The sequence below is a fragment of the Leptinotarsa decemlineata genome, unplaced genomic scaffold (genome assembly GCF_025532065.1).
Source record: "Leptinotarsa decemlineata unplaced genomic scaffold, Ldec_3_MD MMD2_tig00000010_RagTag_RagTag, whole genome shotgun sequence".
Lineage (NCBI taxonomy): Eukaryota > Metazoa > Arthropoda > Insecta > Coleoptera > Chrysomelidae > Leptinotarsa > Leptinotarsa decemlineata.
In genome coordinates, this window is record NW_027412538.1 from 11,962,707 (window position 1) to 11,990,259 (window position 27,553).

Below are 27,553 nucleotides of genomic sequence, written 5' to 3' on the forward strand. Positions count from 1 at the left end.
GGTATAGTTTTCCGCGACAAAATCGAGGACCATAAAAGTATCATAGAATACGCCGAAAACCTTCGTTTTATGTGAAAATATCCCCAGCAGCACAAATTTTTCAAAAGATATAATTTTTGTTTATCGAAATGATCGGAGGGGTTACAGGGGGTGTATTTTCCCGCGACAAAATCGAGGACCATATAGGTATCATAGAATACGCCGAATACTTTCGTTTTATGTGAAAATAAACCCACCAGAACAATTTTATCAAAAGATATATGATTTTTTGTTATCAAAATAATTGGAGGGGTTGCAGGGGGTGTAGTTTTCCGAGACAAAATCGAGGACTGTAAAGGTATTACTGAAAACGATGAAAACTATCGTTTCATGTCAAAACTTCCATGGCTGGCAATGAAATTATTGTTATAAAAGAAAACTTTTCATGGCTAGTAATGAATTTTAACGACCAATGGTGGCTTGGCGCACTCCTTTCCGTTAATGGTAAATTCCCCCAATTCGTGGCTGAAACCCATGGTTGCCTTCACACTGGTTGAATCTTGATACGTTGTTCACAATGTCTCTGCTTTCTCCACTGAGAACCTTGTGTGTCAGTTCTCCCTTTGAAGGCATTTTCAAAGATAACAAGTATCCCACAGTTGTCCACACATAATAATTTCTCCACTTAATATACTAACACGATGGTAACTACTCGAGTTCCTCGATGTTCCTCACTCCGCCGACTGATCTGCGCATACAATATTCATAAACACAGCAAGATTTGCTGTCTGTCTGAACCCGATAAATTCACTGTCGTAAGAAATTCATCTCATTTGTGTTAGTTATACAGGGTGCGCAAAAGTCCGGAATAAAATTAATATCTTTTTAACCAGTATTTTAGGAAAAAAACGCTGAAACACGTCAGTTGATTTCACGTTGTACGCATTTTTTGGCAATAAAATGAGTTTTTTTTCAACCCCTTAGCTGCAACCCTCCCCAACTTTTTTTTTCAAATGCAAACCTATGCGTGTATGGGCTCATGGAAAAGCTCGTAAAAAATGAAATCTGACCACCCCCTTTTTTTGTGGTTACAACGAAATGAGAAAAAACTCAATTGAAAAGTTACAAATATCTAACTTAGTGCTATCTACGGGTGAATTAACGTAACAGATGCTGAAATTGGCATCCACCCTCTTCTTGGCAGGCTCCTAGGCGATGTTAAAACCCGTCTAAGGAATTCCGTATGGCCTCAGCCGTTATGTAATGTGATTCCACTCTAATTCTGCTTTTTAGATCTTCAATATTAGCCGGCCTACTTTGATAAACCTTGTCTTTCATATATCCCCAATAAAAATAATTTAATGGCGTTAAGTCTGGGGATCTTGGCGGCCATTCAATTGTACCACGTCGTCCAATTCAGCGTCCTGCAAATATGTCATCGAGATATTCTCTGACATTAATACCAAAATGTGGGGGAGCGCCGTCCTGTTGGAGCCAAAGTGTTTCAGTGGGGATATCTGGATCTGCTTCATAGGGAAACATAACAGCTAAAGCAGGGACTAATTCAAAGCGTAAAAAGTCTAAGTAGCGTGCAGCTGTAAGGTTTCCCTCAAAAAAAGTATGGCCCTAATATTCTGTTGTTGATGATGCCTGCCCGTACATTTACTTTCTGAGGACGCTGCGTACGAGCTTCGCATATCCAGTGTGGGTTTTCCTGACTCCAGAATCGATAGTTGTGCCTGTTAACTACTCCATGTAAATAAAAAGTAGTTTCGTCCGAAAAGAGTATGTTGAGTGGAAACCCATTATTCTCGTCACATCGCCTCATTATTTCCTCACAAAATTGCAAACGCCTGTCATAGTCATCTTCCAAGAGCTCTTGGACAAGACATGCCTTATATGGGTGGTATTTTTCTGTTTTCCTGCAGAGACATGGCAATGACTCATGTGACCGGCCACTACTGGGCAAGTCCTTCACTGTACCATGTTCTTTAAATTTGTGTAAGATCTTACTCACAGTAGCCTGGGAAATGTGATTTTCCGGATATTTTGCATTAAATAAAGTACACACCTCACTTTGACTCCGCAATCTATCCTCACATCCCAACAATATCGAGACTTCGATACGCTGCCTCTCTGACACTACCATTTTTGTTTAGCAAATTGAAAAAGATCACTTTGAAGGTACCCAATTAATGAACTAAACATACATATTTTCAATTTCACCCAGAAATGCCATAATTTTATGGGCATTCATTTTGGTACAAAAGAATAGAATAGAATAGAATAGAAATGCAACAACCTTTTTATCTTTTTGAGGTACACTTGTCAACAATTGCTTGGGATGGAACTAATTTTATGTGTACCTAAGTTTTTGGTGAAAAATTAAAATCCACAGAATGTTGATGCTACATTACGTTATCAGTTTTACAAATAAATCAATAAAATTTGTTGTGGTGCCTGGCCCGGTTGGTCTATTCTTAAAATTTGTAAATCTTTAGAAAGTAGGTACTGGTGATCCTTAGTAATTGTTGAGCAATGTACATCATTACCACTTGTTTGTTTTTTGCAACGTTAATTCACCCGTAGATAGCACTAAGTAGGTATTTCTAACTTTTTTGGTTTTAAAAGAGTTTTTTCCCATTTCGTGGTAACCGCATGAGTAAAAAAAATAAAGGGTATGGTTAGATTCCATTTTTTACGAGCTTTTCAATGAGCCCATACACGACATAGGTTTGCATTTGAAAAAAAAAGTTGGGGAGGGTTGCAGCTAAGGGGTTGAAAAAAATATCATTTTATTGTTAAAAAATGCGTACAACGTGAAATCAACTGACGTGTTTCAGCGTTTTTTTCCTAAAATACTGGATACAAAGATATTAATTTTATTCCGGATTTTTGCGCACCCCTGTATTACTATGAGTTCGTGGAAAGTATATTTTGTATATCTCCGTTTCATAATTTATATGTGATTCAGATTCAAGTTCAAAATTAAATTTAGTGTTTGTATTTTGCTGCAACTTTCAGTAATTCTATTACACAGCAAATTCATGTGGTATAACAAACGTTCATTAGAGAGAGATAGTAACTGAATAATCTCGTATTATATGGATTAGCACATCATTTGTTTGATGAAAAATTTGTCGTTACAGTTGTAACACTGTAAATTACTTCAACTGTGATCGTCATTGCCGGCAATTTCGTTTGATGACTTTTTAAATCAATTAAAAGTTGTTGGTTTCAGCTTCTGTTGATGATCGGTCATTGGAAATTTGTAAATTAAGTAATCTTCCAGAACATGTTTCATGTTCCGCATGAAAAAGCGGAGTTGTGTTACCTTCGACAACAAATATTTGTTATCTGGAGCTTCCTTAATGAATTGATTTTTTTATTCAGTGGTAAGCATCGACGACTTCTTCAGTTCATAGCCATCAGATTTGCATTTTAGAGAGGCACGTGATTTAGAATATTTGCCGATGTCCTCATTTTTCTTGACATTCAGGGTACTTCTCAGCATGGAGTAAATTGCCCATAATAACGATGTTTTCAAATGTTGGAAATAATCGAGAAGAACGTTTTCTAACAACGAAGTTATGTTTTTCTTCTCTCTCCAACTCATTAAATTTTCGAAATTATATTCGTATTTTTCTCTTGATTTTGCTGGCAGCAAATTATTCATCGCAATATTTGCTTGCTCGTTAATATCTGGTGGGGGAGCACAAATTTTTTGATCGTTATCACTCATTTTGAATTTTCACGAGATACGGAATGACAGCTCATAATTGAAACAAATGGTTGTTGTTTCACGGATATAACTAGATTCATTACCAACCTACAAACTGTAGAACAATAAATTCACTAAAAATATGATTTTTATTTCGATTTTACAGATAATTTGGAGAGAAAATTCACTGATTTTGGCTTTTGGATAATTGAATGTATACCTGAGATCATATTTATCAGAGAAAATGTTACACATCTCATCATTTTTTTAAATTATCACGGAAGTGGCCGCCATTAATTTAGAGTACACGTGTGTTCTAAATGAGCCATAACCTACCTGCTGTCAAACGCGTAATGATTAATTCAAAATGGGGGGAGCAGAAAAAAATGAATGAATGCCTATGTAGGGATGTAACGATTTCCTGTATTGGCTGTCAGTTTATATAGCTGCAGAAATCTCGTTTATTCCCAGAATTTTCGATAACGACTCGATTTGAGAACTTAATGAATCTACCTCGAAGTTATTAGACTCCGAGTCTCAATCTGAAGTTCCATTACTTCTTGGGATTGAATTAGAATCTGGAACGGAAATTCTCGGGGGAAATTAGATGATCTACAAGGCAGGCTTATTATATGTACTCACTGGCTAATAACATATCAAAAACCGATAGAGTTACTACAATAGTGACTCGTTGAAATGTGTTGCGACTTCTTGCATTTGGACATACTATCGTTCAAATTTGGATTTCGAATTCATTTATAGGCAACATGTATCAGGTGGCCTGAAAATTTCGTAGGCTAACGTACAGATGGCGCTACTAGTAAAAAATCTATATGATTTTTAGTTGAGTCTATCCTTCAAAAGACACATGTACAAATTTCACAGCTGTCAGAGTATTAGTTTGTGAGATATAACAATTTGAGGGAAGAAAATAGATGAAAAGGCATTTCGTGTGTTAACAAAGCATTGTTTTTTGTCAAAAAAAACTGTTGGAAGCCAAGGTTTAGGATGATAAACATTATTCGGGCTTTACAACAGGAAAATCAACCGTTGAGAAGTGGTTTGCCAAGTTTAAACGAGATGAAATTAGCACCGAGGACGATGAATGCAGTGGACGCTCCAAAAAGACTGTTACCGACAAAAATATAAAAAAAATCCACAAGATAATTTTGGATGACCGAAAAGTGAAGTTTATCGAGATAGTTGAGACTCTAAAGATATCAAAGAAACTTGTTAGGTATGCGAAAGCTCTGTTGAAAGTGTTAAGTGGAAGAAAAACAGAGTAGCACTCTCCGCTGCCGAGTTGACCTCTGCCCTTTATTTTCTTGAATATAATTTATTTTAAAGGATTATTTTCATTTGAATGTACTGAAAGTGAAAATAATAAATACGTTAGTATTATTATTATTAATGTGTATATGAAAAAATATCAGTCCGCTGGGTTGGATGGTATAACTGGAAGACTATTTAAGAACCTACCGATAGAAGCTCTATTTGTACTAACTGAAGTAATTAACAAATCTTTCGTGACAGGAGTATTTCCCTATTCCCTCTATAAATGTGGAGAGGTCAGCAACCCCTAGAACTTCAGACCCATCTCGTTATTATCAACTAACTCGAAATTAATCGAAAAGCTAGTGAAGAAAAGACTGTTGAAATTTTTATCAAATGGAAAAATATTTGATGAATGTCAATTTGTCTCTCAAAGCTCTTAAAACACTAATGATGCAATCTTCTTATTTTTGTAAAAAATATACTTGAATCTGAATGAGAGAGAAGCAATTTCGGCGATTTTTCGAAAGCCTTCGACTGTGTCAATCATGATATACTTATAAAAAAAATGCACTGTTATGGCATAAGAGGGACATGTCTTGAATGATTCAAATCGTAACTGAAAGGTAGATCCCAGCTGACGAAAGTCAATAATGCGTATTTGGACATTTCGGCTATAGATTGCGGAGTGCCTCAGGGAGCTGTTCTAGGACCCTATTATACATCAACGAACTTGCTACAGTCGATATTGAAGGGTCATTCACAATTTTTGCCGATGATACCACATTTTTATGGCATGAAACAAATGATATCATTAGATTTAGAAAAAGTCAAACAGTGGTGTGATTCTAATTTGCTCTCCTTCAACGTAGCCTAGACCAAAATTGTAGACTTCGAATTTAGCTATGATAACTTGCTATTAAAAATCTCTGTTTAAAATCTGTTTAAAATCTGTTTTTCCGTTAATCAGCTGTCGCACCCTTACGAACGACAACCCTCAGAAGTCGAAACTTGTGCGAGCTAAGGATTAACGAGGTCTTACCTTTTAACGTGTGATTCCTACCTATTGGATGGTAAGAAGACAGAAGAAACGACTTGCACTAAATTTCTTGGTCTGCATATTGTCAATGAGTTGAAATTTAAAGGACATATCACATATTTATGCACAAAATTGGCTTCAGGATCATTTGCTGTCAGAAATGTCTCCAATGAACTTGATGTATTCACCGCTAGATCGACTTACTTTGCCTTAGTAGAGTCTCATCTAAGGTAAGGCATTGCATTTTGGTGTTTATGTAGTAAGCAACTATTGAATCAGGTCTTTGTGTTGCAAAAGAGATCTTTTCGATTTTTATGTGGGGCAAACCATAGGGATAGTTGTAGACAACTTTTCGGTCAATACCGAATCCTCAGTCTATTCAGCATTTTCATTCTCGAAGTTGTTTGCCTGATTCATAAAATATATAACACTGATTCTCCAGATACATATAGAATCCACAACACAAGACAGAACAGTAGTAATAATATCCATCTGCCAATACCCAGATTGACTCTAACAAACCACTGTAACATGTACCATTCACCACAGGTAGTTAGGGATGTAATAGAGCAGAGACGTTTCAGGAAGTCGGTCAAAAATATCACACTTTGTCAATGAGAATTCATTCTTGGACAATAAAGTATATCTATCTATCTATCTATATATCTATAACTGTTTGATTATAATAAAGTTGAGGAAGGATTTGTTTTTTAGCGCTGGTGTCTCAGAAAATTATTATATCGCAGATTTTTCCTTCGATTTCTACCTCGACTAGTTTTTGTAGCATGCAAGGTTCTAATTCTGTACATAGATCCAATTCTCATTTTTTCTGACAGTCAAAAAATTAATGCACCCGGTTATAAAAGCTTCTCTTTTATTATTGACTTTCATCGTCTTCTGACCAATACCTGTTCTATCATTTTTCATACTCGATCTGTTGAATATACATTTTGATATAGCACAGTTAAAGACTGCGTTTGTTTCGAAAGGACTTTATCTTTCCTTTCAATTGGATGTTGTTGTTTCGAAAGATTTTTTTTCCAATTTGAATTTGAAAGTATGTTTTTTTGCAGGATCTGCATACTTTTATAAATATTTTTTCGTAGTTATATTTTCATTTCTTTAAAAGTTTCCCACTTCTTTGGTTAGAAAGTCCAAAAAAATCCCGAAAGAGCAGTTTGGTTGTTTTCATTGGGAGGTGACATTTTTTAATTTCACAGGTTTTTTTTCTGATTGATTCGGCCGTTACTTGGACCGTATTTTGGACAAACAACTGAAAAAGTGGCTTCATTTTTGAGGAAACGAGATGTTAAAATTGCATATAGAACAAATATTACGTTGAGAAAGTTAGTCAAAAATAGAATAAAATAGAAATTTATTTATACTGAACAACAAACAGAATGGTTTCCACTTACATGATATACAGTTTTTTCAAAAGTTCCTTACATATAGTATTCATTGAGTACCATTGATACAGTTAAAAATCTATATAGAATATTACAATATAAAACAGTAAATAATAAAATAGCCTTAAAAAGATTCAGACACATTTGAGCATTCGGAGGAGTTGTCCCTCTGTAATACTGAATATATCCAGTTCACAGTTCCTCGCCATTTTGTTAACTGTTTCGAGAAATTGTTGAAGAGGAGACAAATTGTTTGAGTCTTATGTCAGGTACAATAAAATCAATATTGTAGAGAATTTCAGGTACTTTCAGTTTTCTAAGAATGTTGAAAGCAAAAATCACTTCCGAGGACTCACTGCGGTCTTTCAATGGTTGCATGTTAAATTCTTGTAATTGGCTAGAATATGATATAAATAAAGGCCAAACATTGTGTTTTCTGAAATAGAGTGTTCTTTATAATCGTTTCGGGGACTTTTTCTATAGTTTCAGAATATAAAAAGGTCTTTGGATTCCAAATAACACAACTATATTCCAGCTTAGAACGAACAATGGAGTTAAAGAGTAACAAACAAGTATCGTGGTTGAATTCACTGTTAGATCTTAAGATAAAGCTCATTTTTCTATAACATTCAGATACTAAGTGTTCAATGTGCCCAGAGAAACTGAAACACCAGTAAAAATGATCCCGAGATCTTTCATCTCATTGATTCTCTGTAAATTGGTATGATTAATGAAATAGTCCTTAATAGTAGGTGACTTCTTTCGTGTGAAACTTGCATTTGCTTTGTTGAGAGATAGGTCAGATACTGAAAAGTAAGTAGATAGATTATTGAGATCGTCTTGAAGCATATCAGAATCTTTTTCGCTTTCAATTCTTCTAAACAGCTTGAGATCATCGGTATATAGGAGAAATTGAGAATGTCCGATATAGCGAGACATGTCATCAACAAATAACACGAAAAGGAGAGGTCCCAAAAGCGAGCTCTACGGAACTCCCGAAGTAGCGGTGAATTTGAAGGAAGATACATTGTTAAACTGTACGAACTCTATTCTGTTGGATAGATAGCAGTGAAAGAAATCCAAGTGTGTTGTTTGTGAAACCGAATGCTTTTAATTTCAGGATCAAAACCTCGTGGTTAACTGTGTCGAATGCCTTGGCCATATCAGTGTATATAACGTATATTTGATAGCCATTTTTAATTCCATCCGTAACAAAGTTACTAAATGCGCATAAATTGGTAATGGTAGATTTATTACGAATAAATCCATGCTGTTGGTCGATTATTACTGAGTCCACGTGATTGTATACTCGATTATATATTACCCGTTCAAATATCTTCGACAAAGCTGATAAGACTGTTATAGGTCTGTAGTTTCTTACATTGTTCTTATTGCCGTTTTTGTGTATGGGGGTAACTTTGCCAATTTTGAGAAAGCTTGGAAAACGATTTTCTTTCAGAGAAAGATTGAATATCAATGTCAATGGTTGCTTTAACACGTCACAGTAAGCCTTGAAAAAGTAGGCTGGAATGCCATCGATTCCAATGGCTGCTTTAGGTTTCAGTGTCTTAATAGCATTTTCAACCTCTTGTTCCTTAATATCACCAATTTCAATGATGTGTAGGTTGTACTCAGGAACTAGTGTGGGGTTTACAGGCACACCGCTATTCGTGAAAGTTGATTTGAAGGAAGTAGCAAAACCGTCTGCAATATCCTTATCATTGAATAATTCATCATTATCATTGATGAATCCGTTAGCAACAGCACAGTTTCTTCGACGTTCCTTGATATAAGCCCAGAATTTTTTGGGATCGCTCTGTAAGTCTCCCTCTATTTCTTTTATATAGAATTCACAACACAAATTATGCGAACGTTTCACATCCATTCTGATAATAAAGGCATATAAATTAAAGTGTGGAACGTGTCCTAAGGTATATATTGGTCAAACTGGCAGAACATTAAGGAATCGAATTCAGGAACATCATACGAGCTATGTGAATAAGAACAAAATTCAACATATTCAAATCATTTTATAGAAGAAAATGATATATTTAACGAAGAGTTCGAAATTTTGCACATAGAAAATAAAGGTTTGAACCTGAATCATTTGGAAGCATTGGAAATTAATGAACTTGAAAAATCAAACATTTCAATGAATGACCAACTTGATTTGAATAGATCACCATCACTGAACTTGTTTTCTTAAAAACCGAGAAAGAATTATTGATGTAGATGGTTCAGGTAATCATAATTGAACAGGTACCATAGGTAGAGGTTTAGGTAATTTTCTGGAGGTAGTCTCAGTTATGGTTACCTGTAGTAGTATATAAATATCAGTGTAGGAACCAACTTGAAGTATTCAAATTTGTCTTGTTTCTGTCAAAACTATACAGTCGATGTTTCTATCCAAGCTTTCTATGAACACTATGAATTCATTCAAATTGCAATTAAAGCTACGTATATTGGTATTCACAATTTTAAAATTCCCAGTTGAATTATTTATTTTTAATACTTCTTTGCCTCTTCGGTTGTATCCAAATCAAACGTTTCATATTTGAATATTGCTTCTACAAACTGCGTTAATGTGGAATAAACTTCCTGGGAACGTTTTTCCGAATGGATTTAATCTCCAGCGATTCAAAGCCAATGTACTGTACTTTCGCACAGGCACCGCTGTTAGAGCGCCTCAAGGATTCTTCTGTAGTGCTTGTTTTTTTCTTTTGAAGAAAACCGTACTAATCATGAATATAAAATTATGTGTCTACTTCAAATTCTATGTCAAATAAATGCGTCAATCTCACGTGTCATGTAGGGTCGAATTTCACATTGCGTATATTATCAAAACAAATATCGAATTCTATTGACACGATAAACTCACTATATCGATATCAATTACAATTTGACGTCAGCGAGTAAACTGGTTTCTTTTCCATTTAAGAATTCTGCGTTTCTCGAATGAAGTGTTTTCAACTCGAGGCGGAACTACAAATCTATTTCGTTACGCGAGTAAACATTCATCTAGAAAAATTACATTTATATACGTGAATGTTACTGTCGAAATAATTTCCAATCGCTTGTTCTGATATCAGAAATGAGAAGAAAAGAAAGCAATCGTTGGATACCCCTCAGGCGACGTGATGTTAGGACTACTGAAATAATTAGTGTCAAATGTTTTTCTCATTTCTCTAAAGACTTATGGGAGACAAATTTTATATACCTTCTATCGATACTCTTTTAAATCTGTAGAAATTTTTTGACAAAAAAGCTCTCTGAGAATTTGGTCAAACTGTGGTTTCAAAGAACACTGTCGTCGTCCTCTCTTTGCTCAATTCAGAATACTACCGTTGTATTGTATAATTTTTGCTTATTTCATAAATTTTGTCCGTTTTAATGTCGTGTGTTTTTGTAGCTCCATATCTCAATAAATATTTATTCTACTGTGTCGTGGTATATACAGATTAATACAGGATTTTGTACTTTATACATTAGTGCTGTTCATTTTTTTCCAAATTTCAAATTTTTGTCTCCTTTCAGCTTATTACTATTTGATGTCGTTAAGTGATTTTTGGTCAAAGCGCTGCTGAAACAGGCTGAAAAATTAACCAGGTAATGATAGTGTTAATTAATGCACGGTGCGGGGAATGGCGGAAAAACTGAGCGTCAGCTCCCATGCAGTTTTTTATGGTATGCAGTTTTTTATGGCTCGAAAGTGGGTGCCTCACGATTTGAATGAACGAAAGTAATTGCCACGTTTTGAGGTCTGTTTTTCTTTGCTTTTGCGCAACCAAAACTATCCTTTTTTGTATTGGATCGTCACGTGGGATGGAAAGTGGATCATCTACAACAACAAGAGACGTTCAGGGCAGTGGTTGACCACCAGGCACTTCTCAAATGCGAAAACTCACCAGAAAAGACCAGGGTTACTGTTTGGTGGTCAGCGGCTGACGGTGCGAGTCAAAAGAAGAGCTCCGATCCTGCTCCACGACAACGCCGCGCCGGTCCGCACATTTTACAAATTACCGTCGAAGTTCTGCCTCAACCACCATATTCTCCAGACCTTTCGCCAACAGACTACCATAGTTTTGAGAACTTCGATAACTTTTTCACCAGTGAAACCTTTGCCACTGATTTAAATTGCGCTTATTTCCATAAAATTGAATAATCATTCACTGATTTATTACAGTTTATAGTAGACTCATGAATAAAGGTTAATTTTCATGTACGATATTTTTTTTGCTAAATTGCCAGTCACAGTGTTCATCGATCTTTCGGTAACGAAATAACTGACCATGCTGCTTCATCATATCCCGAGCTAAGACATTTCGAATAAAAAGAGCGCTGTTACAAAAATGAACTATATTTTCATTTCATTTATGGCTCCAGCATGCGAGTTCTGATCGAAACATTCACCGAATGTCGCTTTCACCGTCGTCTGGAAACTTCCAAATCTGTTCATACTTCTGATTTGTGCGTTGAGATATAAAAATTTTTGGAGAACCCTTCGATATTTACGACGAAAGTTCCCCAAGTTCACAAAGCTCTTTAACAGAAACCAGCCATATTTGCCCTGTTAAAGAGACACCACTTAGTATCAGTGAATTTATTAAAACAGAAGTTTTGATATTGGATGAAGTTTGGGATATATTTAACGGGAACAATGGAGGCCTTGGAAGCAGGTTGCCGAAGGGGTTCTCTGTTTTAAGCTAAGCGAACATTTTGGAAAATTTTAAAGCCGAATAAAGGGTCTGGGTAATTTATCGACAAGGAGTATTCGAAATCTCGAGTTACTGGTTTACGTCTGTTTATATACATGGTTTCTGAAACTGCCCGTTGAATTGTCAGTTTGGTGATTTTTTTTTATACCATGATACCCATTCCAACAATTCCGTACCTGTACTAGTTTGTTCACGTCCTTTGTTTGTCATATTCTTCTGGGTTGGTTTGTCTTTGTAATTATTAATCTAGTGAGTCGCCCTGTAATTATTATTCTGAGCCCATCACTGCTGTGATAAACTACATAACAACATATCATCAACTGGCCCCAAGCCGAGATCATCCACAGCGAAGAGCACTGGTTTAAGATGAAGTTCAAAGAAGTTGCATATATATTTCCGAACGACGCATTCCACCAAGCTAGCGCAGAGATACGCAACATATGGAAACCTGTTTTCAAGCTAAAAACGGTCAACTCCCTTTCAACCGATGAAGAGGGAAGGGAAAAGAGGGGATAGGTGAAAGCGATCGAAAGGTCTCTAAATAGTCATCACCCTGTTTCACCCTGTTTTTTGAGCTATTGGCCCATATGAAGAGCTGATGCTCCCTGTTTATCACAATAATCAGCTTGTTCGTTTCCTGTGTTTCCTGAGTATCTGGGAGCCTAGTTCTTTCAGTTCTTTGTGGCATTTTCAGCGTCAATATCATTGCTGGGTTTATCAGTGCTCGAGTTCAGCCTTACTGAATATAATAATTATAATCGTTCATTTTGTTCAAATTTTGATTTTGCCCGATTCTTCATACCTGGTCAATTTTCCAATCGGCATTAGCCCACTATTGTGGACCCCCATTATCAGGAGGTAAATTCAAGAGTTTCCAGTGTTACTATTAGTGTGGTTTTCATGATAAATCATTTTGAGCAGTGATGCAACAAGTAGCTCATCAAAACAAACCCAAACTAACTTGAACCTCAAGACTTTTGGTAGAGAACCTTCCACTCCAAGACTAGGTGCCCTACTTGGAGGTTGCTTTTACGAGGACCTTCAATTGAAAACCGACCTAAGAGAAACTCTGGACAGAGTCCGAAAAAGAACAAATCTCCTTAAAGTGCTGAGGGGCAAGCTCGGGAGATGCTCCAGTAGGACTCTATTACACAAAATGTTCATAAGACCAATCTTGGATTATAAAGCCACGATATACTGCACGCTCTCCCTGAGACAATCCCACCGCATCCCAACAACCGAGAGAAGAATCCTACGCAATATCCATAACCTCCCATTACGATACCCCTGCCAAGATTTATATAACACAGTGAAAATTACCTCAATCAACCTGAGATTTCAGTAACTCAAAGGTCGATACTTCGCAAGAACAATAAGCAGCACCAACACCTTCGCCATCAACACACAGCCCACCCCCTGGGCACCTAGTGGGGGATCCAGGAGGATTCCGTGGAAGAAGCTACCATTCATCCCAGCCAGACTCCCTAGGAGCATTGGAAAACCCGACGTAGCAGTTCCAGGATGATGTTTTCGAGGAGTACCCACTGATGATTAGATAGTGGACAGCATACAACCAACTGTTAACTTAGGTTAAGATACTTATGATGCACTGTTTGGAACAGTAATCGTTTTTTTAACACCTCGACACGTGTTTCGATCACCAAGTGATCATCTTCAAAGAGGAAGATTAAACTCAAGTCTAATCTCAAGTTAAACTCAGTTTGATCTTCCTCTTTGAAGATGATCACTTAGTGATCGAAACACGTGTCGAGGTGTTAAAAATAACGATTTGGTGTTGGGAAAAAACTCCAGTAATATTCATATAGGTTAAGATACATAAACTAGATTAATATAGATGAACTAAACAAAGATAGATAAACTAGATAAGAATAATAGCTTGTAAAGAAACCGAAACCATGAAAAGGCATGAGCGTATAGCAGCCCCCCCCCAGAACCAATGTAACTAAAAACTCATGTAAACTAACTAAACAATCGTCTTGAACTTGATTACCGTATTCCTAAATAAACAAGTATCTGATTCCTGCCTTTTTGTTGATATGGTAACTTGTTTCATCTTTGGCCAAAACAAACAAGCATGGGTCTTATCACTATTGAATATACCGTTTGAAAACCTATTCTAGTATCAATGTAGAATTTCGGAAACTCATAAGGAATACTAATGAATAGGTAGGTAATGAAAGCACATCAAATATTTTTTAGTGATCATAGCTCCCTAGACAAAAGTTTGTTTCGAAAATAAATAATATTTTGCTGTATCTTCACAACAAAATAGAAAGTTTATATCTAAAATGAACCGCTGAATTGAAAAATATATGAATAAAGTGAGTGTTCTATTTGAAATTCCAATGTATTGTTACGTTTTCCCCCGTGGGTTAACCAATAATTGACTACCCTGTACAATAATCAAACTCAGCTTCATTTCACTGTTGAGTAAAACAAAACACTTTAACTAAAACTTCAACTATTACTTAAATCTCTATCGCCTTATAAGATCGCTCTGTACTCCACTGTCCGCGAAACTTCACTTCACTTGATTATTTCGATAGGTTCGTGTAGCGTTTATATATGACAATCGAAGGGCCTCGAAAATTGTAGAATAGTCGCTAGAATTCCATTGACACCGCTAGCATTATTATCGCCAAGTCTAGAACGGCTGCGAACAACAGTGAAACGTCGGCCGGACTGGCGCGCTCTTCGCCACGTCACAATTGGCATACGGCTGGCAGTGGCGGCCGGCATTAGTTTCTTTAGGGCATGATTCCCAACAGTATTTTGGATCCAATCAATCCAAATTATGATCCCATTTGAACCGCCAAAATGTCACATAGATAATAATAATAATAAATGCTTTTATTGAAAGGTTACTCAGTACAAGTGCTAATCTAACCTAACAAATGGCAGAATTCAACGTCTGCGCATGATAAATCAAGACAGAAATTGCTCTTCCATCCAACCAGGAGGAAAAAAATGTTACAGGAGTGAAACTGAATCTGTATAAAATCATATGTGAAGGTTTTTCGTCATTTTCACATGTTTTATGTTCAGTGATCACATATCCTCTCAGGAAAATTCACCAAAAAACTATACATGCTGAAACTGTGAGCATTATGTTCGTACACATATACATTATTGAAACATCACAACAATGCGAAATATTTCTGTCCTTGAAATGTTTTCCTTCCTCCTAAAACTGTCATAACCAAGATACACGCATAATTTGATTTGTCAGTAATACTTTTTCTTTCCTCCGGTCCATTCTAATGCGATTCCATCGTAAATTTCCGTTATTCTCGCATTTCCCCAGTTCATAAATTTTCCATTTGTCAGATTTTTATTACTTTAGAGTATTCTGCTGTATATACCTCATCCTGGAAGTAATCTCATTATTGTCGATTTCGATCTCTTGCATTTTCGCCGTGAATGTTGTATCGTGTCGTTTAGAAAGGGAATAACCATCAAATCGGAATATAGGCATTTAGAATGTTCTGCTAATGGAAGTTTTGTGCGTGATGCTTGTTATGGGAATATAATTCGGAAAGTATATTGTATGGTCTTGTATCAATCTCCAAACGAAATGCAATATTACATAATTTCCTAGAGTTCGTTGGAGATGGAATCTAAAATCGATTTTGATAGTGCTGAGCTTAATACCAACTGACATTTCACTAACAGCGGGTAACGCTTCACATTTTCAGAAACTTAGTCACGGTCCGTATAGAAAAACTGTTAACGCGTCATAACATTATGACCTTTTATAAGCCAACTTATCAACTAGGCACCACCATCACACCTGCCAAGACAAAATCGAGTGTTTTGCATCCGCCGGTGTTTACAGGTATCCATGTTCCAGTGGCTCACTTTACATTGACAGTACAAAGCGCAGCACACCACCAAGATACAAGAACACAACCCTACGAACTAACGTTTGAACCAATTTTCGAAGCACTTTTGTCGCTCTGATTGAGGTATCTCCAAAACATTCATATTGAATGCAGCAACCGCTTCTTCAGGTGTCGAAAAACGTTGACTTCTCAGTTTATTTTTTACGTGCGGGAATAAAAAGAAGTCATTCGGTGCCAAGTCAGGACTGTACGGCGGATGACTCATCAAATTGATGTTTCGGGTGCTCAAAAATGCAGTTGTTTGAGCCGATGTGTGATATAGTAATGTCAGGACAGACAATTTCACTTTCTGCTGTTGGATAAGTTTTGATGCTTCTTAAAGCTCAGATCATACGTTCTTTGGAGAACTGTTCTCTTGTATGAAGCGCCTCCTCTAAGCATACCCTGAAGCTACTGGATTCCATCCAGAAAAGAGCTATTCGCCTGATTGGAGACGTGAACATCACTTGCAACCTTGATAGCCTGGAACATCGAAGAAAGGTTGGAGATTTGTCTCTCTTCAATAGATACTTTTGTAACTAGTCCCAAGCCCCAGTTGAGAAAGGGAAGAAAAAAATGTTACAAGGTTTGTCTCGGGGACCGACGCTCAAGCTTCTTTCTAAACAACTAGGAAATCAGAAAAGGAAAAGCCAATTCCCAAAAATATAACCCTGTATATTTAAATAAAATTTCAAGGGACAAACCAGTACAGTTGGGGACAAAAAAAGTTCAAATTGTTCATGTTGTGCCACATCGCAATGTTTACACAAATAAGTTACATGTATCTTCAGTTGAATTACAACGAATAAAATAGTCTATATAGGGCAACTAAAAATGAATTCAGAGGTTGTTCATTCCTTTCGGTACCTAATGCATTAATATATGAAACTGAACGTTTGAACTGTCTATACAGTGTGTAACAACGAGAACTTAACAGAGCCGTTTTTGAATATAAAAAGTAAGATTTTTAAAAAAAGCTCGGACACGTCGATTTCTAATTAAAGGGGGACTAATCAGATTTTTTGTAGTACGCACACCCTCGGAGGGGTGCGTCCGACGACCCTTATTTAGATAGGGAAAGTAGGTCTAATGGCACCTTGTTTTAAAGGTCTTTCGAATACCTTTACAACTCTGTTAAAAGAAAATTTTTGTAACGATTAGTTTTTGAGATAATTTGAAATTGAAATTGCCATGTTAATAATACATTAGACACACCACTCGGTATGCCTAAATAAAAAAAATTTCGAGCAGTTCTTCTTATCAGTTTTTTGTTAAATAAAATCTTTTTTTTAAAATCAATACCCACTCCACTTCTTCCAGTTTTCATTAGTACAACGTTCGATTGTTGTTAGATAATAAAACTCAATTAGACGTTGCTTTCACTGATTTTCGTAAAGCTTTTGATCAGATTCATCATGATATTCTGATAGAAAAGCTTAGTAAATATGGAATTTCAAGAAACTTTCTAGAACCAACGAAAAATTATCTTCAAAATCGGTTTTTCATTGTCAAACATAATGGAAAAATTTCGGATAAATTTCCAGCTAGGTCAGGTATACCACAAGGATCAAATCTAGGTCCACTTTTATTCATAATTTTCATCAATGATTTACCATCAACCCTGAAATATTCGGACTGTCTTCTTTTTGCTGATGATTTAAAACTCTTTAAATCAGTGCAAACAGTCCGAGACTGTACATATCTGCAAAGGGATATAAATAACATTTTAGATTGGAGTTTGAAGAATAAATTATACTTCAATCTCAATAAATGTTCAGTCATCTCTATAACTCGCATAAAGGAGCCAATCATATTTAGTTATGAGATTGATGGTGTGGTTCTTGAAAGAAAAACTGATACTAAAGATCTTGGATTGAGGTATCATACACAATTCTCATTTGCTGATCATATACGAGATATTATGAAATCTGGTAGTCGAATGTTGGGTTTTGTAATCAGACAAACTTCTTCATTCTCTAATATAGACATTATTAAATTACTTTATTTTTCGTTAGTAAGACCGAAATTGGAGTTTGCTTCTATTATTTGGTTTGCGGAGTACCAAACCTATGTGAAAGAACTAGAGAAAATTCAGAACAAATTCTTGAGGTATCTATTTTTTAAGCGACATCACAGGTGGCCAAACTATAACTCAACAAGGTCTTTGGACCTACGACATGAATTTAAAATATTATCTTTAGAACAGCGACGCCAATTATCAGCAATGATATTCATGCATAAACTCTTGAATAACAACATTGATTCTTCAGAATTTCTCAGTATGTTACCATTTCACGTCCCTCCTTGTCGCACCCGATTTTCGCTCATGTTTAATATTCCAACCGTAAGTACCGCAACGAAAGCACCACTAATATCCTTACTAAAGTTAGTCAATAGTTTGAATATATCAATAGATCTTGATTGGACACTTTCCCAATCAGCATTCCGCCAAAAAATATGTTAAATTTACCTATTTAAGCAGTATTTCCCTCTACAATTCTGGTACATATTTTATTATTTTATTAGTTTTATGTATTCATAAGTATTTCAAGGATTATATGAACTTTAATTTTTTTATCCATGTAATTAGGCTGTAATAGCTTGTGTGGATAATAAATAAATAAATAAACGGGTCGTGTATTGTTATTTGTTTAAAAATGCCTTACATTACTGCTGAAAGGGTTTCAGTTATTGCTTTATTTTTTGGCAACGACCAAAATGCTAATAGAACATCAATTAGCATTTTTACGCACCCCTCCCAGGGGGTGCGTACTACAAAAATCTGATTAGTCTGAAAGGTGTCCCCCTTTAATTAGAAATCGACGTGTCCGAGATTTTTTTAAAAAAACCTTACTTTTTATATTCAAAAACGGCTCTGTTGAGTTTTCGTTGTTACACACTGTATACAATAGAAAAAAAATACTGCAGGGGAAATTATACCATACGGAAAGTAATACCTTGATGAAGACACCAGATTATGAGTGAACTACGGCGAATGGTTCCAAATGCAGTGATATCGTATGCAAAATTGTATGCTTGCAGTAGTTCTTTGCTTTCCGCAGATATTTCATAAATTAATATTTATTATACCCGAAACTCAGTTTTTCGTCCTTGACAAGATAGAAATGAACTATAGTGTCAGGGTGACGGCCCCTTTTCAAATCAAAAGATATATATCTAATAAAAAAAATAATGAACTATAGTGATAGGGTGATAGCCCCTCAAAAAAATATATATATCTTATACATAGATCAAAATAGAAATATATTTTTCTTGTGTTCAAACACTTATCAAAAAGTACCAAAATTGAGTTGTTTTCATAAAATGTTTGTCCCATTTGCACTGTATTTTATACAATTTTGTATCCGACATAAATAAATAAATACATATATAATTGGATTTTTGTAGCTTATGAAAATGTGTCATACCCCGGTATTTTTGACGATGTTACGCCTCTGGTTATTATTATTGCTACGCTCTCACCGCTGAATACCCATAATACGTCGTAGTAAGGGAATCAGGGCCATGGAGCATCACATAGCTGCGTGTGACGTAAAATATTCGTATTGATATCACACCTGAACGTACTATTATGAACTCTGATATTTGACACCCTTTGTTGTCGGGACCAGATTGTGAAAGCATTTTCCCGTATCATTACGAACTCCGATGGAAGATATTCCCGATAAATTTAAATTAATAGTTGTTTGTGACACGTTGGTAGCATTGCTGATCGGAAGATATTAGGTTTTACCTTCAATTCCTGAAACAACATTTCAGTAGAACATAGGACAGTGGCACTCAGTGAACTAAACTGAATGTTCTGGTTTGAAATTGTAATGGTACATTGAGAAAATGGTTTATTGAGAAAATATGTACGAGGTAGATTTACATAGATGTTTGAGAAACTTATAGACATAGATATATTTTCATTCTTATTATCAATTTCTTCGAAAAGTTAATAACAGTTTCAGACTCTTCTTTAGTTGGTATTGAAAGGCATATTTTTTTTTTCAAACGAAGAAAAAATTGAAAAACGCGATAAAATAGTTAATATTTTAACTGACTATACAAATCGTAACAAACATTTCAATAATACTCATAAAACATTTTTTAAATATATAAGATATACACGAATATTTTTGAAAGAACATCCTGATATCATCGTCACTAAAGTTGACAAGTAACAGCAGTGCTAGATAGAAATATTTTTGTTGTGAGATCTACTGAAATGTTGATCGACAGAAAAGTATATTAAATTTCATCAGAGGACCCTACCAAAAAAAATAAGTCTACAAAAATACAAAATACAAAATAAGTCTAATAAAATAATTAAGGGATTACTAGATCATAAATATATTGATAAAAAGTGCTGACTACCTCACTACAAAAATGGAATATTTCCCAAAATGTATTTTCTACTTAAAATCCACAAAGAAGGGATACATTTAAGAGCAATTGTCAGTTTTATTAATTCCCCTATATATAAAATATCAAAGTGGTTTTCAAAAACTGGTTTTGAAAAAGATGATCATCATGTGAAGGACCCTTTTTTGATTTTTCTGTTATTATTCGAGCTACTTTATTCACCATACTTCCCAGACCTTTTGCCAATCGAGCACTGCTATAAGTTTCCTACCGGTAGAACCGTCGCCAATCAGGACTTGGTTGAGTGGTAAGCGTAAGCAAAACTCCGACAATATAAAAATAACAGAGGCCATTTATTTTTCCGATTCATCAGTTCTAATTATATCCCCATCAGTTGTAGAGATGAGGCAGTGGAGAACTGTTGACTATACTTGGGTTAGGTAAAACATTTGTCTTTAAAAACACACGTCCATACATATCCTGTCAATTCAATTATAAATATATTAAAAACCTAGAAGTGACCCAAACATTGCTGATAAAGATAATGTATAATAAAAGCTACAGATTTCTTTACCTCCAACAATCTAAGCTATCAACTGTACTTCCTTAATCTTGCATCTTACCATCACCAACACAAGTATGAACTCTCCCAAATATTCCATACAATACTCTACTGAAAACCAAACAACCAGAATACCAAAAGTTGAAACTACAAAAAACCAAAGAGTCCTCTCTTATCTATGCCCGATATTTACAGAAAAATCCAAAATGAAATAAAAACACTTATTAGTCGTTTCCTATTTGAAAAGAAGTTGAAGGTATGGATTTTAAACCAGCCCCCCGAATCAATTCACGAATCTTTTCAAAGAGAAATTCAAAAAACAAGTTTAATACAAATTGGACCCTAACAACACATAAACACAGAAAACTTTAAAGTAAATTTAACTTTAAATATACTGCTTATATTTGTGAACATCAAAAGAGATTAATAAAAAAATCAACGAAAAAAAAATTGATACTCAATTCACTTTTATTGTTATATTTTATTATCGGTGTATAACTCTTTGATCTAAACTTATAGTGTACATAAGACATAGCGTCTCTCAGTCAGAAAATCAAACTCTGCTCTACTTTGCCAAGCTTTCGCTTCTATTGGGAAGCTTCTTTAGGGCCTATAATTTAATGAGTTGTAAATTTTTTCGCCATTGAATAACATTACAATCCATATTTACAGTAAAAATGAGAGAAAAACAATTATTGAACATACATAAATTGACGAAAAAGTTATCTAACATTCAATATATTAAACAAATCAATACCCACTCCTAGAAATAGTAAACCTAGAGAAGATCCAACACAAAGAATAGTACCTAATGTAACCCAAATACAGGCAAATTTACCTAAAGAACCTGGAGTATCTGTATTGTGGCGTTCGGAACTTATAAAAGGACATACAACAGGATAACACGTTCAGTTTGAGTAGAGCACGACCAGCTATCGAAAACGCTCGCATATAATTAAATCTGTTTTTTAAAAAAATCTGTTTTAAAATATGTTTTTCCGTTAATCAGCTGCCGCCCCCATACGAACTACAACTCTCAGTAGTTGAGAAACTTGTGCGAGCTAAGGACTAACGAGGTCTTACCTTTTAACGTGTGATTCCTAAAATGTTGTAAAGCTTCAAATCCTTTTTGTGACTTACATTGTTGTGTTTTGATTTGTATTTGTTCCTCGATAAGTGAATTATGACTGCTAAATTTATGGATGTTCAAGTTTTCCCAAATGTCCATACGGTTTCCCTTATTGACTTGTTTTATGAGTTTTATATTCTCTGGTGGGGAAATTATGTTTTTCTTTGTATGGCGTGTGTTGCGAGGTTTGATTTGTATATTATTGGGTTTATGTATGTATTGTTTTTACTCTGTTATTACATTTTATAGATCTAACTCATAGCATACTTTAGTAGCATACCCATGCACAAGGTTTCACCTTTTATGGGTTTTCTATTTCATTTGCCATTACTGTTACTCACTCTGTTGTACATCTAAATATTATGAGCAAATAAATTATTATTATTATATTACTATTATATCTGATCACTTCCTCGTTCATTTTGAGGACTCCAAATTCTCAAAAGTATATTGGCTTAAAATACTTCTGTTTTTACGTTAAATAACTAAAAATAACCAATTTGCTCTTACTGGCTTACTGTTGCTTTTCATCCAAAATTGTACTCTTCTATGTATTCCTCGATTTTTTTTTCACTGAATTTTTCAATTGTACTTGAACCTCCACGGAAAAATTTTTAATTGAAAATTATAACATGGGACATCATTGATACAAAACCTTTTGAATAATCATCAAATCATTACGAGTTTCACCGTTATGCTGAATCGGCTCAAAATACATTTTTGTTTTTGTTTCAGGATATTTGCTTTTCAAGGATTTTTGCGAAAATGTATCAGATGATCCGGTGCCTCAGTTGCGGTTTTATGAAGAGGTTAGTAAAATTTTCATAACATCCATATAATTTATAGCCGTTGCAGTAAAATTCACATCTTGTCGTTATGCAGTGCCATTTTTATTGATTTCATTCCAATAAACGGAAAAGCTGATCGGATATTTTGTAAAATATATCGAGTTTTTGAACTCATATTGAACCATTATGAAAGACAAATAACGGGTATTCCAACAGTTTCCAACGAAATTTGACAATTGATCGTTATCAATTGTCAAATTGTTAAAGCTACACCTGTCAAATTAGTTGTCATTTATTTGGTATGTTTTGCCAAATCACCATGGACGGATATAGCATTCAAGAATACGTGCAAATGATAAAATTGTTTTATCAAAATGGGTGTTCCGTTCAGGAAACGTACCGCGCGCTTTGTCTGTTCAGTGAACGATCCACTTACACCTGTACGTCGACAAAACGCAAGATCTGCCGAAAATATTGCCGCTGTCTATGAGAGTGTGCAGGAGAATCCGAGGCAGTCGATTTTGCGTCGCTCGCAAGAACTCGGCCTTTCGCGGACCACAACTTGGCGAATTTTGCGTCGAGACTGAAGGTTCCTGGGTCAGTTAGCATGTCAGTCATGCAGTGCATGAATACGGCCCTGTTTATTTTCGCGTAAATACAGAAACGAGTCGCTATCTATAAGGGAGCTAAAAAGATGTCCTTGCTGGGCAAACAGGAGTACTACATGATCGACAGGAGAGAACGGATCTAAAAATCTCTCTCGGTTCGCTGTGAAAAACGGCTCGTTATATCTACGCTCGTTATAAATACAGAAATCAAATGTTGTGCGTATCCCTCTCCATAAGGATAAGAGTTAACATCCGACTTCTGACTGTGGCGGCCGCCCAAGATCTGCAAGACCACCAGGGAGGAAGTCTATCTAAACGACCAACGGCGTGTGTTCGCTGAACACAGCTCTGCAGCAGTTGGCACTCATATTTTTCATCGAAAAATCATCTTCAGTGATAAAGGCCTTTTCTGGATTCCTGGTTATGTGAACAAACGAATTTGTCGAATTTGGGACGATACTATAGTCTGGCGGTGTCATCCGTCCATATTTCTTTGAGAAAGACGTTGGCTAGGCCATCCCTGCGGCGAACATAATAGTTCGATAATTACCAACTTCTTTTGGCCTAAATTGGATTATCTGAACACCAACGACATGTGGTTTCAACAATTGTGTGGTGCTACACAGCTCATGCTACATTGGATATTCTGCACGAGCTATTTAAGAACATGGCCATCTCACGTTGAGATAATGTGAACCGGCCACCGAGATCGTGAGATTTAACTCCGTTAGACTTTTTCCTTTGGGGCTTTTTTAAGTGGCAGGTGTATGCGAATAAGTCAAAAACCACAGCGGCCCTCAAAGGCAACATAACTCAAGCCATCGGTCAAATTCAGCCTTGATAATGCGCCAGTCATGGAAAATTGGACGTTTCGGATTTGCCGAAGCTATTTTTCGAGTTTTTTTCGCCGTAGTTTGCAGGCTTTTATGTCTGACGTGTCGTCAACACTGTGGTAGATATATTCAAAACCAGAAACTACAGTGGTGTAAATTTATCTTTGGTTTTTCAATATCATAGGCGGGCGATGCTTTGTTTCTCTTAATTAGATCATCTGACCTTGTTTGTGTATAATTAAGCACAGGTAGCCATATTTCATTAATGTTCATTGCCTCTTCCTTTCTATACAAATTATCCCGGTGTTTCTGAATTTCTATTGCCTCTCTATATATTCTTGGTTACTAATTTTGAGTTTCATCCAATATTACTGTCATTAGTGTCAGAGCATTTTCGGCTACAGCTGATTTGTCGATTTCTCTTGTGTTCAGAGAGACGGATAACTATACTTCTTTTCGTAGTTTCCACAGCTACAAGGAGTCCAACATATCCCTGGTGTTGCTAAAGGCTTTCTGGAGTCCTCAACTGACCTCAGACTTTTTCTGTTTTTGTTGGCCTGAATGTTGATTTCACGTCGTGTTTCTCTAAAATTCTCCCAATCCGAACTGTAACATTCTTAACATAGACAAGAAAAGGTTTTTCCTCTTTTTGGTCGTTTAGTAAATTCTTAATCTAATAATTTCCGAGCATTCCAATTGAGTTTCAAACCATTTTCTTCCAAATCGCACCTCCTATGTTCTTTTATTCTTTCAGAAAATATTCTCCCCGCTTGGCCAACATAAAGTTTTGGGCAATAACCACAAGTCAACTCACATACTCCTGATCTATCCGACACTGAAGATTTGTCTTTATTGTTTTTGACAAATTTGCCTAAATTATTATTTGCACTGCAAATTTGCACTGCAATCTGTCATGTTATTGGTGGGATCTCCAAAAATTATAATGTCTAATGACGCTTAAGGTAGGTTAAGTCAGGTCCAAAGTGAGTGGGTGTATGCGACCCTCCACCGCAACCCGCAAGGGTTTATTGTGGCTCACACCTATTCACACTCGACCAAATAAACCCAGCTTCTCAACGAAGCTGATTAGTTTGTATGGTGAGTGGTCGTTCAGGTCAGATGGTAAGAGTACGGCTCCGCCGCACTCTGGAAACCTGATTCGCTCCCCAGCGGGGCAAGCACAAAGTATATGCTCTGCTATTTCATCGTTAATGCGGTAGTCGGATAGTCAAGGTGCAAGATTTCCACCAAGAACCCGCGACAACCTTTCCATATGAGGGATTTTGCACGTCAGCTACACCTGACGATGCCTTACATTCAACCGTGCAGGACTTTTTTGCCTCTGGTTTTGGTGAATCATCACTTGAGCGTAAATGTTTGCTAATCTGCTCGTGGGGGGTTTGTTCCTTCACCTGAGACAGATTCTGCGTACGCCGCTCAAGAATTTCATAAGGTACCCCGCTCTTCAGGAGACGACTCAGTCGTTCAGTTATTGGATCAGGATTTGGGGAGTCGAGAAGCTCTCGCTTCTGAACTAAATTTACAGGGAGGTCAGTTGGAGTCGTAAGCTCGCTATCCATCTCCTCTGTAGACTCAGCGTCAGAAAGAATTTTTGAGTTTACTCTGTCCATAAAAATTCCAGGAGTAGCTAGGGAAAGAAGATCAATCACGGCAGTGCTCCGCATTACCGTGACAAGGCGATGCTACGACGAGAGGGCGCCCGGTATTTCGAAGGTTTTCTAGAGACAACTGTTAGGCTCAGTGTCATTCATCCACGGATATAGACACTGATATTCAGTTAGGGAATAACAGAACCACAAGTGATTTTGCCATTCCCGTATTCACCGGGGCTACGTGGAAGCAAGCATCCGATGGCCGGTTTGCTCAACCCCCACATCCCAACTCAATGGGATAATATCTATAATATCTACCTTCAACCCGTTGTAGACAGTAATTTGTTTGGTGCAAATAGTTCATCCTCAAAATTACTTTCGCACAGTGGAATATTGAATAGTCTGTCAAACATACTATTGAGCACAACACTACTACTTTATTTTGAAAGGGATGTGTCGAGTAATTATCTGTGACAATGTCCGTGTAATATGGCTTGTGGAAAATTGAAAAATCATTTATAATTTTAATCGTAGCGCTATTCATTAAGTAGAAATAGCAATAACCCAGCTTTCAATATTCAATAGCCTTTCCTTCTTCAAAAATTTCCAATGTATGTTTATCGTGTTATATACGTGTGACGTATAATAATGAAGTAGCCACAAAATGAAATTATTCGAGTATCCATAACACCGTGCACGTGTAAAACATTAATTTACATCGTCACTAGTATATAAGTCTTAGAGAAATACCTATTCTTTGACGGCAAAATATTCTCTGACGCAAAATGACTAAGCATTTGCAATAAAAACTGGGCAACATTCAATAAATTATGATTAAAATTTAAAAAGGATCTGCGATTTTTTTTTACTTGAAGTACATTACTGATAACTCAACAGCTTTAGAATATCCTATCTAATTGTCTTGTTTTGAGTTCATGAATGAATTGAAAAAATGTTGGATAATTACTTTAATGAGCGTTAATTACTAACTGATGAGGTGCACCGTTTGCGTTATCATAATATATTTCAAATGACGAGGATATTTTAGTAAGTTGTAATATTAATTGTTACTATTTTTGAAGTAGCTACAAAGTAAGCATTACAATATTTCTACTCGTATATGTAAAGTGACATGGAAATCGTCTTAAAAAAAGAAGCACTAATCAAATATCCAAATATTAAACATATATGGTTGACAATATTTCACTGTCTAATATTTTTTGTAAAGATAAAACACAGCAAGTGATGTGATGATGATTCGAAATCTATGAAGGAACTTCAGCACTTCAACTCATACAAAGGAAGCTATCCGAAGATGAGAATCTGGAAGATAGAACGAACTGACCGATAGAGGTAATCATAGAATAAGTGTACAGAACTGCTATTTCCAACTGAAGAACGAATTCTTTACGCAAGATGAGGGACTGTCAATGAGATCATCACTTTCGCCGGTTATATCCAAAATATATGTGGTTTGAAACTCTGGCCATTGAAGAAGAGGGATCGACAAGACATGCTCTAGGTGGATGGACTGCATGTGTAGGGGAAGATTGGTATATACAACCATTATGGGGGAAACAGTCGTGGCACAGATAGCAAGGAGCTGTCCTCAGACCGA

General features: G+C 36.0%; 1 protein-coding gene across 1 annotated transcript in view; it reads left to right on the forward strand.

The window, feature by feature from the left end:
• Nucleotides 1-27,553, forward strand: part of Gprk1 (G protein-coupled receptor kinase 1) — a 184,305-nt gene that overhangs the window by 84,682 nt on the left and 72,070 nt on the right. The window contains exon 3 of the mRNA XM_074171556.1: nucleotides 22,829-22,902. Coding sequence (XP_074027657.1) covers nucleotides 22,829-22,902 — 74 coding nt within the window. The remainder of the gene's footprint in view (nucleotides 1-22,828; nucleotides 22,903-27,553) is intronic.